Below are 16,645 nucleotides of genomic sequence, written 5' to 3' on the forward strand. Positions count from 1 at the left end.
ATAATGAGATTCAATTTATTAGTCATTTTTAATTAGGACCATATTTTCATTTAAAACTTAGAGTTTAATTGATTAATTAACTGTAACTGTACAGTAAAATGTGAACATGAGGTGTCTAATTATTATATATAACATATATACAAAGTAAAGTCAAAGGAAAGTAAGCAAACCCAACTATTTTACATGTTTTATTTCTGCTGCTCTAAAAGATGAAAGCAAAAATGCAAAAAATGTAATACTCTTGGGGGAAGAAAACAAATGTAATTTATTTTTCAAGGAGTGTTGACTTTAAAATCCATCCATCCATTCATTCATTCATCCATCCATCCATCCATCCATTTTCCTCTGTTCACTAGGGGTCAGGTTATGGGGGCTGTCGCCTAAGCAGAAAAGTCCAGACTTCTCCAGATAAGTATGCTGGGGCATTCCCAGACCAGTCGAGACACATAGTCCCTCTAACATATACCAGGTCCTCCCAAGGGCCTGCTTCCAGTTGGATGTGCCTGAAAAACCTCCCCAGTGAAGCATCCAAGAAGCATTAACCATATTCCCAGACAACCTCACTTGGCTCCTCTCGATACGGAGGAACAACGGTTTTACTCTGAGGCCCTCATGGATGACTGGGTTTCTCACCGCCATCTCTAAGGGACTGACCAGCCACTGTGAAGGAAACTCATCTTGACTGATGCTTGTATGCATTTCATTCTTTCGGCCACTAGCCACAGCTTGTGACCATATGTTAGGGTAGGAATGTAGCTCTACCGGTAAATCAAGGGTTCTGCCTTTTGGCCAGGATTCTTTTATTTATCTATCTATTTATTTATTTATTTTACAACAGATCGATGCCAAGTCCACAGCACTGCAGATATTGTTGATGGGCCCCGCTCCATTCTTTCCTCATTCATGAACAAGACCCTGAAATACTTAAACTCCCTTCCCTCTTGGGGCAGGAGCTTATTCCTGAACTGAAGAGGTCACTCTATCCTTTTCCTGTTGAGAATATTGGTCTCAGATTTAGAGGTGCCTATTCTCGTCCCATCAGCTTCACACACATCTGTACATCACTCCAGTGAGTGTTGGGGATCACAGCCCAAAGCCAACAGAACCGCATCATCTGCAAAGGAGACTCACCAAAGGTCACCAAACCAGACCCTCTTAACTCCTCTGCTGGGCCTAGAAAGTCTGTCAATAAGGTAAGAATCTGACTTACTACTGGCAATACGGCATATGACACAGCCTCCCTAGTCCTCCTTCTTTAAAAGGGGGACCACCCCAGTCTGCCAGTCCAGAGGCACTGTCTCCACAATGTTGTAGATACATATCAATCAAGATAGCCCCACAAGTTCCAGAAATTTGAGAAACTATGGGAAGATCTCATCTACTGCAGGATCTTGCCACCAAGGAGCTTATTAACTATCACAGCAAACTCAGGCTCAGAGATAAGAGAGTCCACCTCAGAGTCCCCATATTGTGTTTCCTCATTGGAAGGCACATGGGTAGGATTGAGGAGACCTTCAAAGTATTTTTTCCACTGACACACAATGTCCCAAGTTGAAGTCAGCAGCACCCCTTCCCCATGTACTCAGTGTTGATGGTGTACTGCTTTCCCATCCTGAAATAATCAAACTGCAGCGTAAAGTGTCTTGGTGGCAGGTGCACATATACTGTAATGCTTAAACATTGTGTGTCTTGTGAATCTGTAATGAGCACATAAGTTCAAAAGCAAAACACCATTTGGGTCCAGATCAGGGGAGCTGTTCATCAGTCACATTCTTCCAGGTCTTACATTTCCATACAAGCACTGAGTCACCCAGTAGAATGAGGGGGTCCCCAGCAGGAGTGCTCTCCAACACATGCTGGTACTGTAAACTGTTGTTTGATCAATAGGCACAAACAGCAGTCAGAACCTGTCGCTCCACCCGAAAGCAAAGGGAGGCTATCCCACTGGGTCAACAACTTGGAACCTCCAAAAATGGAATAGAGTCCATCTTTCCACGAGACTGATTCCAGAAAGCAGGTTGTGCATCAAGATGAATCCAACTGGAACCATTTCAGGCAGAAAGAAGATATTCCACGTCACCAGAGCTGCAGCTTCTGCAGTTGAATACCCCTACCCCTCACACAGGTGGTGAACCAAGAGAGTTAGTTTTGTCCTATCACATTTATGAAATATTTATAATGTTGGTATTTTATTACAACAAATACAATACAATACAATACAATACAATACAATACAAATACAATAACATTTTTCTTGTTTGGTGGATATGTTGTTCATATGTTTTATGTATAAACCTCTACACTGCTCATTTATTATCCCTCTTTCCCTTTATGCTCTGCACAACATTACGCTCAGGGGTTTTGCTTTTTCTATGTGTGCGTAAGTACGCGCGAGCGCATGTGACATCACAGATAGGATTGGCTCGCCCTGACTGGGGTGGAGAGTCTTTGGTACAGGCTACAGAGGGAGATGGAACGGTGACTGAGAAACGCTGGGAATAGTTTTCTTCAGCCGCGGACTCCGGCGCAGGGCCACTTCCACTGACAGAGAACCACGCCCCGCGGGGCAGGGGAGACTGTAAGCTCCCCCAACTGCCCAAACTCTTGGGGTTGGAAGGCGGGATGGACTGCGAAGAGGAGTTTTTGTAGGGCACAAGTTGACAAGATGAAGTTCGGGAAGAGCATCTGTGTGCTCAATGTAGGGGGAACCCGGTACGCCTTCACCCGTGAGGTGATCAGGGATTTCCCTCTCCGGCGCGTCAGCCGCTTGCATGCTTGCGCAACAGAGAAAGAGGTGCTTGAATTGTGCGACGACTACGACCGTGATAGGAATGAGTTTTTCTTCGACCGTCACGCGCAGGCTTTTGTGTTCATTATGCTGTACGTGCGCTCCGGTAAACTCCGGTTTGTTCCCGGAGTCTGTGAACTGTCATTCTACACGGAGATGCTTTACTGGGGACTGGAGAGCGCGCACTTGGATTCTTGCTGCCAGAAACGCCTGGACGACAGGATGTCCGACATTGGACTGGACAGTCTGTCAGAGGGGGACGTTGTCATGTCAGGAGATGAATCCCTGAGCCCAGAGGAGACAGTGCAAAGGACTGTCCTCACCGGCCGCGCCAAATGGCTCGAGAAGATGCGCAAAACATTCGAAGAGCCCAACTCTTCCCTTGCAGCGCAGCTTTTGGCTTCAGTATCCGTGATCTTTGTGATCGTTTCTATGATAATGCTGTGCGCAAGCACGTTGCCAGATTGGGATACGGCCAAGAAAAACACTGTGGAGGAGCACAGGTAGGCGATGGTTTGTGATCAAACTAAAGAGCCCACTCGTGAAAATGCTGCCAAACGTTGAGGCGCAGTGTGCGAGGATGTCCTGCAAATGAGATGGTGCTATTAAGTCCTGTGCGTAAAAGTTAGATCAACAGGGTAAATCCTGCAAAGAGAGAGATTCTGTCAAATAAGCAACCTTTTAAACACTCGAAAATCCCGTATTTATGCGGCTAAAACAGCAAAAACATTACGCACTGTAGGTCTACATTTATTAAGGCTTATCTTTAATACCAGCGATCTTCAGTGATAATAAGAATTTATAGTTCAATGTGAAACATTAAAAAAATATAAACAAACGATTTTTTCCCCTTGTGCAAATTGTTGCCTCCGAGGTTTCAGACATGCTGTTTCTCACTTGACAGTTGGACAGGGAAGCAAATCAATATTTAATCCATATTCATGAAGTATTAATAATTGAGGGAATTCTCTGCCTTTTTTCCTCAACCTTCCCAATCCTGTTTTCTTTTAACAATTAATCTGAGCATCTTTATTGGTTCAAACTTCACCGACAAACAAGGGCACACAAGGACAAACACATCAATTATAGCTAGATTAATATAATTCAAGAGGACAGCAAGGCAATGATAGAATGTGTACGGATGACTTCTATGTCATTGAAGTCCCATCCAGGAATCACCGTCACGCTCTGCGTTTTGTGTGTGTGTGTGTGTGTGTGTGTGTGTGTGTGTGTGTGTGTGTGTGTGTGTGTGTGTGTGTGTGTGTGTGTGTGTGTGTGTATGAGAGATGATAACATACATCTCTGATTCTGCATTGTTTTTGCCTGAGCATGTCCTCTCAAGGAAGCCCAGAGGAGGCCATTTTCTATATAAGGTTAGGTTATGTTCACTCGTGCTGGACATTCATTTGATTTTTGGAGCAGCTCCAGTGGTTAGGTAATCAACTAAAAGTGAATACTTGGGGCTAAAAGGATTCAGTTTCAGGCTAGTAGATGATGCAATTTTCTCATGTGCTTCATAATATGGTTAGGTTTAATTGTGTTAATGGTTACCCTGTAGGCACTCTGGTATTTACTTGAATTTAATTCTCTCATGTCAAATACCAGCACCATTTCTTTCTAATTCAGTTTGATTGCTTTGCTTGTGTTAATCAGCGGGTTAATTGTGTGGCTTCTTTGTTACAATCTCTCTCTGAACGTTTATAATCCCTCCTTTTGTGAAGTTATATTAGTCTTCCATTCTTACTGTGTATTTGCCCCACTGTCCTTGTTTACTCCATACACCTCTAAATGGTATCCGATGTGTTCTTTATTGTAATAATTTAGTCCCCCCCCCCCCCCCCCCCCCCCCCCATCCCCCACATACACACACACTTATTTTTCTTCTTCACATTTAAGCTGTGCTAAGCAGTATCTCACATCATCCATATCTCTGTCGCTCCTCTGCTGCTTCCTGTTTACTGTTCAACTAATTTATCTCCTCTCCTCTCTGTAGGATAGTGGAGGCTGTGTGCATTGGCTGGTTTACAGCAGAGTGCATAGTACGCTTTCTGGTGGCCAGAGACAAGTGGGACTTCATTCGCCATCCGCTGAACATCATCGATGTTATTGCCATTACCCCCTACTATGTCACCATGGCGATGGCCCGTGCAGGGATGCCGGGTGCCGGGCTCGGGGTTGCTGGGGTGATACTGCGGGTGCTGAGGATGATGCGCGTGTTCTGGCTCATGAAGCTTGCCAGACACTTCCTGGGCCTGCAGACTCTGGGGCTGACACTCAGGCGCTGCTACAGGGAGATGATCATGCTGATGGTGTTTGTCTGTGTTGCCATGGCAATATACAGCGCTCTGGCGCAACTTCTGGAGCATGGCTTGGACTTGGACTCGCAGAACCAAGATTACGCCAGCATCCCGGCAGCTGCCTGGTGGGTCATCATCTCCATGACGACGGTGGGGTATGGAGATGTGTACCCGGTGACAATTGGGGGGCGGGTGCTTGGAGGAATGTGTGTGGTGAGCGGCATTGTTCTCCTGGCACTGCCCATCACATTTATCTACCACAGTTTCGTTCAGTGCTACCATGAACTCAAACTCCGCTCTGCCAGATATGCACGCAACCTGTCTACAGAGATGCTACAGTGAACAACGATTTATTCCAAGCATCTATAGCCTACATGTGAAAGATACACAACAAACCAGTAGATCTGCTAATTTTATTGTGAAATAACTCTACAAACAGCCTTGGTTCCTGCTTGAGCAACACCTGATTTCTTTTATGTCCTGTCTTGTTCCCGCCTGTCTTAATAGGGATTTTAATCATTTTCAATCAACAGCTTGAGCTGAGAGCGTGAAGAACATCACGTCAACATTACATAGATTATTATTTATTAAGCACACACAGGTGCAGTCACTCCAGATATGACGGTGGCTGCTGTTTACACTATATTCCCATGGCAACAGCTGTGGTAGAGACAACCCGATCGACTGCAGTGTGTATTTGTTTCCGTGGCTGTCAGCCCTTCACTTTGTCTAAGATTTACACCCAGATGGAAAAAAGTTACTCAAGATTGATGTGTGACCTAGATGCAGTGTGATAAAAAAGATGGATTGAAGAGGGGGGGGACCTAGTGGGTTGGAGGAGCTTAAGTCAAGAATGATGAAATATGGACATGGGTCAAGAGGGACTACAAAGTGGCAGACAATGAAACAGGGACAAGTATGACAGGGCAGATGGAGTGTGGAGTGAAGGATGAAAGATTATTGAGCAGAAATGACAGAATGTGGACTAAGCCTGAGCACAAAGAATGAATAGATGCGTCTGTGTTTGTGAGTGAATATAAGACATTTTGTGTTTCTGCGTCTCCAAGGCAACCCCTCCAACATGCCAATCATAATGGTGGTTGATTTCTCTGCACACAAAAAGGCTACATCCACGCACACCTCCTGGCAAGCATGCTGTATTATTGTCCTGGGAATATTTCTTTTAAGATCACATCAGACGGTAAATTAAAATTATGTTTTAACAATGGAACAGGGTAAGAAAACTAAGCTGCAGAGGCTGTCCCAGATGATGTTCAAATATTTGTAATTCACACATGTTTGCAGTGTTCATGCTTTGCCAAGATGATACGATTTGTTGAAGAGACACATGATCCAAACAAACAAGTCAACACCTCTCCCACACAACAGTCTTTCTCTACATCTCTACTCCTCTTCCTCCCGTTCCCATCAACCATTCTCTGCATACACACACACACACATGCTTCTTCAAGATCCTGATCCTTTTGTTTGTGCAATCAATAAAATATCCGCTTATCATCCGTTTGTCTTTGAGCTATTAAGTCTAGAAATGTGTTTTCAGCTATATGAATTTTGTGTTTTGTGGACATCTTAATATTCTTGTTGCTCTTGGTGTGCTTTTGAAGCAATGTGACTGTGATATTTTATTAACTACCTTATAATATATGAATCATGTAGCAGTACATTTTGGTCAAGTTTGACTGAAACCACCAATCAAAGCTTTTTAATTGTGACTTACAATGAATGTAATCAATGTATGAGCTTTTACAATAAAATGATAATGTGCATAATCTCTTTGGGTGTTTAATATTTTATCATTAATTATACGGTAGAATTTAGGCATCATGCTCAGTCATTTATTAGCCACCAAAACTTTATTTCAGTTTTAGGTAAACTATTGGAAATTATAAGCATTGCACCCTGATGAATGGGAAAGACGGTGGTTTGGTAGCTCAAGCTTTCTAATTTAAAAGCCATGATGTAACAAGAGTCTATAATAACTAGAGTGCTTGTTTCATTGAACCGGACTGAACATGTTCAATGAAGAACATCTGACCCCTCTGGCAAGGGCATTTAGTGCACTCTTAAGAGTCACCCTGTGGTTAGCATTATACAGTCTGATTCACAAAGTATACATCATCAAAGAGTAGAGCAAACTAGAATTTGAAATAATGTTTCCGCTGCAGTGCAGCAGAAAATGTTTGATTTTTTAAAAATATTTTTATATATTGCAGATATGGCAATACACTTTGACCTTTGTTTTTTTACACTTAGCTCTTGTGTCATTATGTGTTGTTATAAGTAAAAATCCACTTCTGGGTTGTACAAAAATACAAGCTTGAGCTGAAAATTTTCTCTGATTTGTTCCTGATTCTTGCTGTAAAAACGAAGTAAGGTCAGCAGGGGACCACTTTAAAGTTCCCTGTTCCTGGAAAAGGTTCCTGCAGCTTTGGAAATGTGTGAGTTTATTTCCCAAGAAATCAAACCTTACTGACACTTACTGTAGATTATCCAGCTCTCTTTCATTTGAGATGAATGCACCGTTTTTCCATCTAGATGGACACAGCTTCCTTCCACACTATGCACCATTATGCTGCTACAGAACTCCAATACAAATGAGTCATGGTATGGTTTTAGAGAAAGGAGCTTCTATGTTAAATACTTTTGGTAGATCCTATAATCTCTTATTGCACACTTGGGAAATGATGCGGAGAAGCTAGTCAGTTGGTTGAACCCATCATTCTGCTCTTTCAAACTCTAGTTTCCTTTGATTGAATTAAGAGTATTTTTTGCAGTGAGGAAGATTTTTTTTTTGACTGTTTTACAACCTACAGTCAAGTCAGCAGCTCTCTGATTTTGTAATTGTTCTTTGACTTCTCCATTTTTCATCCTGAATGCTAATTTGAAAAAGCACAATAACAAAATAAATAAAAAGTGTTCATAGATTGATATCAAGCATAATATTTGGTATTAAAGTGCAGAGAGTCTTTTAGGACCGGTGTGTTAAAATCCTGGAGGCTGCATGAGACTGGCAACTTCCTCCAGTCCTTGCACGCCACCTCCATTGCCAAAAGAGCTCACCGGCATCTTTATTTTTGAAAACCTTAAGGAGGGCTAATCTGAGCCCAAATGTTGACTTTCTACAAAGTCAATATTTTGAGTGCACTAACCAGCATCACCGCTCCCTGGCACGAGACAGAAAAGCTCTACAGAGGATGCTAAAGGAAGCTTTTTGGATTATTGGGGTCTCTCTGACAGCAGTTGAGGCACCTGGCCCAGAAAATCTGCCCATCTGGGGCAAAAGTAATCCTCCAAGATCCTGCCAACACATGTCACGAACTGTTTTTTCCTCCTAGCTTCAGACAAAAGGCACCGTAGCCGGAGGTGCAGAACTATTTATTCAACCACCAACAACACTGTGGGAACTAAGCCACCTAAACGTTCCACTGTCTTGTGCAAAATGTTGAGCATATATCAGCAACTACGAGTATTCATTTATTCTCTTAGACTTATTTAAGTAGCGCAACAGCCACTCAGAACAAGTGCTAATCTTTTTTAACTGTTGCTCACAATCACTGCTGTTCAACATTTTTTTGTTTTTTACTAAGATGCTTCTGATTTAATAGGGCATCTATACAGTAATGTTGGTTTGCAATCCATATTTAATGTCATTTCTCCAGGTAAATAAACACATTCAATTAAGCTTTACTTGTATAGCACCACTTCACATCAATGTCATCTATGGGCACCTTATAGACATGTTAATTCGAGCCTCCTCCTCCGCTTTTGGCTTTTGTCCCTTTCTTACGGGGTCGCCACAGAGAAACACCTGCTCCCACCTTCCAATATGGTACAGAACCCAGATTCACACTTTGTTATTGACACGTGTTTTACACCAGATGCAACCCCTGCATTTGGGCTTGGGACAGCCTCTCAGAGAACACTGGCTTGTGCTTCCTAAGGGCTGCTTTGTGAGGGGCTTTAACGGCTGCCCTTCAGGCCAGTAGACAACCAGCGCTACTTCCTGAGCCACTGCCACCCTAGACACATCATTTTGCATCAACTCATCATTAGACTAGATAAGGAAAACCAACAGATTACACTGAATCTAGACTTCAATCCAATACCTGAGCTGACAATGAAAAGAAAGAAACTCCCTTTTAACAGAAAGAACAAAACCTCTGGCAGAACACAGCTCTGGGAGGGCAGTCATCTGCTTCAAACGGTGGGAGTGGAGAGGACAGGAAAGAGAAATCAATATGGACTGCAACTTTTATCTAGGAAGACCTGCAGAAAGAGGAAAAATGTTAAAAATGTCAATACGGCCATGTTTTTCTACACAGAAGATAAGGAGTAAAGAGAAGTGCTCAGTGATCTGTCACTATATACTGTATCCGTTATTTGCGTTGTTTCATATTCTTTGCAGAGTTTATAGAAATGGCTACTGTTTAGTTTACCGCCAACGTTTTGAGTTGTTTGGACCATCAAATCCCTATGAGGCAAAATATTTATGAAAGTCTAAATTCCTTTCATGCTTTTTGCAGTTGATCTCCAAATGTACACTTTAGAAAGCTGGACAATGTGTGGCCTATCTCAGGCTGTTTAGTGGGTTTCATTTCCAGTGTTGACTTTAGGATTGATTTTTCAGGATCTTTCTCCTCCTTTTCTTGATGTTGAGCTCTAAGCATGTTGAGTTTTTTCAAAACCACACAAGTCTTCTGGCAATTTTCCCCGACTCTTGTGAGTCTTGTTAGTTTTCTCATGAGACTGTTTACTGGTTTCCTCAAGAATTTATAAATTCAGCTTTCCAGTCATTTGACCTGCTTTCATCTCCAGTGAATAAGTTACTCGGGTTTTTCCTCAAGTACAAATCTTGGTCTACTTTCAGGTTGCTGATGCCTTTGTGACACACACAGTTACCAGAAACAGAGGTGACAGGAAGCCACTTTACATTACTTACGTCCGCAGTTAGGTTTTAAACAAGGATGCAAACATCTATGGGGATTTCACATTAAAATAAAGTTCTGAAAACATATTACAGTGTTATGAAAAAAAAGAAATAAAAGTTTTACAGTTACAATATCTTTATTCAAGATAAAAATTAGTGCAATATTTTGTAGGATTTTTCTGTTCAGTCAGTTTAAATGCAACCAATGTCATCTGTAAATCTTTTCATTAATCTTAATTAAACACAACAGAACATGAAAGCAGTAGAGTGTAGAAAGATCATGGCCAACATTTATTTTAGCTTTCTGATAAAGCTTCTAATTGAGACATGTACATATTTCTAAATGTTCCCCCACACCATTTTATGAAAGTGGTCTTGGTAGTTTTTGTGCCACTTATTAGGAGAGAAAAAAGGAAAAGCGGCCATCTATCATATTTGAAAGCCGGCAGTGTTAGAAAAAAAGTAATTTTTTCAAGTCAGCTGTGACTCAGTTCTGTTACTCATTAAATTATAGATGGGTTTAAAGGGTGCAAATTACAATGAAAATGGCTTGCTTTTCCCTAAATGCCTCCTTTTTGTGCACATATGAGAAAGTATGAAGTTATATATATATATATATATATATATATATATATATATATATATATATATATATATATATATATATATATATATATATATATATATATATATATATATATGTGTGTGTGTGTGTGTGTGTGTGTGTGTGTGTGTGTGTGTGTGTGTGTGTGTGTGTGTGTGTGTATTTGTATTGGCGTGGTGTATAGCAAGAGTTCAGGATTTGTGTATTGAAATGTCAACATTTTGCTTTCTGTCCTAAATGAAAAAGAAAAGAATGTAATTAATTGCATATTTTAACAAAAAGCTATTAAACAGGTAAACATAAATATGTAGAACAAATTTTTAAAAGAGGTATGAACAATCCAAAAATTTAGGCAAATTCATACAAATATATGGAAATTCAACAAAGGAGCTGTGACGGGACTGACAACATATGCTCACATATGCTCTGTTTTGATCATGTCTACCACAAAGAAATACTTACCAAATAACAAATATACATACATATATATATATATATATATATATATATATATATATATATATATATATATATATATATATATATATATATATATATATATATATATATATATATATATATATATATGTATATATATATATATATATGTATATATATATATATATATATATATATATATACATATATATATATATATATATATATATATATATATATATATATATATATATATATATATATATGTGTGTGTGTGTGTGTGTGTGTGTGTGTGTGTGTGTGTAAAAATAATTTATTTATTTATTTATTTATTTTTTGTAAGTATATTTTTGTTCATACCTATTTTAAGAATTTGTTCTACGTATTACCTGTTTACCTGTTTAATAGCTTTTTGTTAAAACATGCAATGAATTACGTTCTTTTTTCTTTTTCTTTTTTTTTTTCTTTTAGGACAGAAAGCAAAATGTTGACATTTCAAATACATAAATCCTAAACCTCATGCTATGCGCCTCTCCAATTTTGAACAGGCAGGTATTGGCCAGTCTATTTTTACGTCACATTCCTTCGACTGTCACGACCAGGAGAAAGGCCCTTACCGGCGGATTTGTTGTGGTGGCAACAAACTTCTCCTGTCCTTCAGCAGGAAAATGTTTTACAAGTTTAGCGGTATCACTCAGAAACTAAGGGGCTCTGCTCTGACAACTGCCTACAGTCCTCAGGTGAGTCTCGGGACACCTATTAGAGGCGAGAGACCGAGTCGGACCCCGTTAGGTTGACCTTCACGTGGATTTGTTAGATTACGAAACAATGTGTCCACTAGAAATGTTATCAGGACTTTGTAGTATACTGGTATAATTAATAATACTGGTAATATACTAAGTGGAAAAAATCCAGTGATGTTTCCTACATGTACACATTTGTGTCTGAAGACGTGATAATATCCACATGAAAGTGTTGTTTTGTTGATAAGAGATGAAAAGGTTACCAACACTGAGGGAGCTGCTGTGAGACGTTCAACGTTGTTGTCTGACTCATTTGCATTTTTACTACTAGTAGTTTATTATTCATGGAGAAATACATTTTTAAAAAAAATTTTTTTTTTTTTTTTTTCTGCTTCTTTAATGGTGTAGTTGTATAATTCTGGTACTTAAAAGTTATTTTTAATCACTTCTCCACATCTATATTAACTTCCAAGTTAATTGGACTTATACAGTACATATGATATGACTTTAGATACAGAACTCAGTTAGGACCTCAGTTAATATCAATTTATTTCTTTTGTGCTTTAGGGTGCTACAACTTCAAATATTATTTACAGAAATGGCACATCTATTGAATTCAAAGAAACGCTTGTACTTTCCTCTGAATTAGAACTATTTGTCAAAACGAACTAATTAATAATAATTAAAAAAAAGAAACAAACAAAAAAACAATAAATACTGTTATTAGAGCATAAAATTCTCCACATAGGGATGCACCGATCCTGGGAGTTGCGATAAAATACAGATATCTGAAACTTGAATATCAGCAGATACTGACATTTGCTGATGCCAAATCTGTTTATGTGAACATTATTGTGACTATGGTTATTATCGCTGTTATAACTGTATAAGATTTCATTAGGTTGTAATAAATTACCCATCCTTTCTGAAGTTACCTCACCAATACAAATATGATACCATTACAGATCTAACAATTTAAACAAGTTTTATTTTGATTTGGCACATTTTACCTAAATACAACTATAAATGTGTGATTTTGAAACAAGAATTTAGCTTTTAGTGAACAAAAAATGTCACATTTTAACATTCAAGGCTTTTATTTCTTTTAAAACACATCTGAAGCATGTCATCAAACACATCTGTGTTAGCTTGACTAGTGTGGTATCGGGTATCGGTTGTGGTATTGGTACACTTTTATTAATACTAAGTACGAGTACACAAGCTTGGTAATGAGCCGGTACCGATACTGATATCGGTATTGGTGCATCCCCATCTCCTTGTAGCGCTTCACCAGTCATGTCAGTTGAGCCTTTTTTTTCTGGGTGTAAATAATTTTTTTTTCCATTTCTTATATCTTTATCTTTAATTTCTTTATATGTATATATATATATATATATATATATATATATATATATATATATATATATATATATATATATATATATATATCTCCTTGTGGCTACCTCACTGAGTAGGAAATACTGTAAGCACAAGAATGTACTCATTTCTGTTGTAGACTTTAAATTTATATGTATTGGGTGTCTTTATTCGAACAGACACAACAATCAATCGATGTGTTTGACTATTGTTCAAATCTAACTTTATTTTTTAACTCAAATATCATAGGTAGTTGCTGTGCTTAGCAGGCCACTTGTGTGCCAGCAGTTAGGCAGAAAGCTTGTTTGTCAGAGCTTGCAGCGTACATATACCGCACTCAGTCTCCACCAGCAGACTGTCAAACAGCAGCAGGTGGAGAGGATAATTTCATAAACACTGATTTAATACTTTAGCGGCTTACCGGTAAACCTCCTTCTGTAGATACTTCCACAAATTGTATTAACCAAGACTTAAATCTTGTTGTGTTTAAATTTTGGATCTTGTGCTCCATCTGTTTACTTCTTATAAAAGACACTTTGCGCAAGATAAAAATACTTTCTAGTGTAATCATTAAGGAAAAGTTCCCACTACAAACACATATGTCGTATAAGGTATTTAAGAATAATCTGTTTTTGCACCTTTGTATTTCTGTGTCCCAATTTATTTCCCCGCTGTCACAGTCTGTACGTCCACAGACTCTATGCTAACACCACCTGCACCTTAGTTTATGTGCCAGCAGTTATACAAGTTGAAGAAAAAGCATGAAATGTGTAAATGCATTACAGCTTATTTAATGGAAAGTAGATTTCTGGCTTAGAAAAAACCCAGCTTGACTTTTTTTTGCAGGGGAGGATTGACCTGTATAAACTTTGCACTTCATGTGTAAAGTGTGCATGAGAAGTCTGTATGTTTTCAATAAAGAAAATAAAGAAACTGCTTTAAAAAAAATGCCCTAATGTTTATATGACATTTTGTAAAATTAATATACTTCTGTTGTTTTTCAGTGATTTAATCAAACATTTATACAGCTCTGAGGTGGAGCCATAACTTTACAAGCACCGATCAATGACGCACTCATGTAATCACTCGTATTTATGCAGCACTGATGAGTCTTTAAAATGACTATTGACTTCTTTGTCAAACAAGCTCATATTTGTTGATTTTTTTCTGTCTTTTTAAAAGTTTCTTTCTAACCCTAAAGGTTCTGGCTGCATGTAGAAGCACTCATTAATCTCTGTGGATATTCCTTAGAAAATGTCTTGTCCTCCACTGGTTATCAAGGTAGTCGTCTTATTATTCTCAGTCAGAAATGTAACTCAAGCCTTCCAGTTAAAAATGGCATTGCAGAGAGGCAATGAGATGCTTCCAGCTAGAAGTAGATAAAACCAACGTAAATTTCTTAAATTAAATTCTTGACTATGGTATACCTGATAAGGTGTTGGTGCGCTGATTGCTTGGCATCCACTTTCCTCTGTTATTTTTCCCTTTTTCATTTATGTGTTCCTCCACATTTTTGACTTATTTTTATTAGCTTGCTATTGATTTGTCAAGGTCTCCTACCCACATGATTGGATTCCTGACCATGGAAATTGAGCAAATTTTGCAAGTGATAAATGGTGAAAATGAAGTGCAGAAGAAAACCTTGGTTATGTTCATAGTGATTTTAACTGGGTTTGAAAGAGCAATAAGGAGAAAAAAAAAGAGGAGTATTTAAAACAGGCATTTTCATAATGTGACAGTTTTTCTTACAATTACACTAATTTTGCATTATTGCAACAAGTTCATTTAATTCTCTATTTTCAGGGTCTGAAGCAAAGTTTGCCTGCAGAGTCCTCAACCATGATCTTCGCTACTCCCACCAAGGTGGTTTCAGAAGCAGGGGCCGCAGTGGAGTACATGGGAGCTAACAGGGTTCCAGACCTCCAGAGGTTATTCCAGGTAATGACAAACAAGATTGGTGCTATTTATAAGAGGAATACGTCATTTTCCTCATCTAGGGATCACTGTTTATAAATTCATAGAAGTATTTGGAATTTGGCATTCGTGAGAAGCTTCTTTTATCAAATAGCATTCGCTATTCCTTTCCTTTGTGTTAATGGTTTTCTGCCCAACTCACAATTATTCTCGGCTTAAGACACTGCCGCTGAGTGAAACAGTCACTAAATTGACTGAAAATTACTATATTGACTACTGGCGTTTTTACTGCAAGAGGTCTTTTTTTATGGTATGTCTTCGTGTGTGTGTGTGTGTGTGTGTGAAAGGAAAAGTGTTTTTTAGAGGTGCTGTAAAAGGAACCTTTCAATGTGAATTGTACATCGGAAAACTTATAAAATGTAGCTATTGATTCAGAGCATAATAAATGTTGATCACAAAGTGCAAGCAAATATTGAGAACTGCAAATTGCTTTTCTCTTGTGTTCATTTTTAAATTTCCTCTTTTTTTTTCCTCACTTCCTCCACAGACATCAGACGGCGTCCCCATTCATTTAAAACGTGGAGTTCCAGACAGGCTACTGTACCGTACCACCATGGCTCTAACAGTAGGAGGCGTCGTCTATTGTCTGGTGGCTCTTTACATCGCAGCACAGCCCAACAAAAAGTGACCAACTCAAAACCCAGGATCTTCCTGAAACACCTCTGACTTGCTGCTGCATCAAACAAAACCTTTACATTCACAGTCTCAATCCAACCCACCACCTCTCAGGACTCTTTAAGTGAGAATTTATCATTTATCTCAGTGGTTCTTAAACTGGTTGGAGGCAATCTGAACTTGGTAAAAAAAAACAAAACAAAAAAAAAAAAACCATCTAACTTATTGAAATAAAGTAGAATAAATAGAATTTAAGCCATAAATATGGATATAGTTAATGCCATCATGCTAATGCTTATTTCCACACTCAGAAAATTCATTCACAACTCATTAGTTCCATCCTCTGATTTCACTGGTTGTGCCTTAAAGATTATGGAGTGTGAAGGTATTCATTTTTCCCAGTTATAGTTTGAGAGCCACTACACTATCAGGACATCAAACCAATGATAACAATTTAATGTTTGTCTTCTTAAAAAAAAAAAGATGTAGAAATGAATAAATTTTAATGGTAAAAATGGATGAGTTAAAGTCTGTTTTTTTTTCTCCTGTTATTGTGTAAAAAAAAAAAAACAGCTGTAAATACTGCAATAGATGCCATCACTGCCGGTTGACTGATTCATGAGCAGCACATATACATCCTCTATAGGGTACAACACTGTCATCAACAGCTCATCAACAAGTACGATGGCAACACCCCGTCTGGATAGCTGCTGCTCACTTGGCCTACGTACCATCTCATACAGTCTTCGTGTGTGTGGGCCCTGGTGTAATGTCACATGCCTCTCACCATCACATCTGATGATGGTGTCAGTTGCTGCCTTTTCTCTTTTGTCTTTTAGATATTTATGTATTTTGTCCTTT

The 16,645-nt window shown here is 38.8% G+C and overlaps 2 protein-coding genes across 2 annotated transcripts; both read left to right on the plus strand.

The window, feature by feature from the left end:
- Positions 1 to 2,665: 2,665 nt before the first annotated feature.
- Positions 2,666 to 5,427, plus strand: kcng3 (potassium voltage-gated channel, subfamily G, member 3; the record flags this gene model as incomplete). Its single annotated transcript, XM_079260718.1, has 2 exons — positions 2,666 to 3,291; positions 4,782 to 5,427. The coding sequence occupies 2 exons, from the start codon at positions 2,666 to 2,668 to the stop codon at positions 5,425 to 5,427; spliced, it is 1,272 nt and encodes a 423-aa protein (XP_079116844.1).
- Positions 5,428 to 11,676: 6,249 nt separating this feature from the next.
- cox7a2l (cytochrome c oxidase subunit 7A2 like) lies at positions 11,677 to 16,292 on the plus strand. Its single transcript, XM_079261059.1, has 3 exons — positions 11,677 to 11,815; positions 14,999 to 15,133; positions 15,657 to 16,292. Exons 1-3 carry the CDS (start codon positions 11,744 to 11,746, stop codon positions 15,795 to 15,797), a joined length of 348 nt encoding a protein of 115 aa, XP_079117185.1. The 5' UTR covers positions 11,677 to 11,743; the 3' UTR covers positions 15,798 to 16,292.
- Positions 16,293 to 16,645: the final 353 nt, after the last annotated feature.

This window comes from Telmatherina bonti (assembly GCF_933228915.1).
Source record: "Telmatherina bonti genome assembly, chromosome: 21".
Lineage (NCBI taxonomy): Eukaryota > Metazoa > Chordata > Actinopteri > Atheriniformes > Telmatherinidae > Telmatherina > Telmatherina bonti.

Coding starts and splice junctions, on each gene's coding strand:
- cox7a2l (XM_079261059.1), top strand. CDS start 11,744: ATGTTTTACAAGTTTAGCGGTATCACTCAGAAACTAAGGGGCTCTGCT. Junction 11,816..14,998: donor CAACTGCCTACAGTCCTCAG/GTGAGTCTCGGG, acceptor CTCTATTTTCAG/GGTCTGAAGCAAAGTTTGCC. Junction 15,134..15,656: donor ACCTCCAGAGGTTATTCCAG/GTAATGACAAAC, acceptor CTTCCTCCACAG/ACATCAGACGGCGTCCCCAT.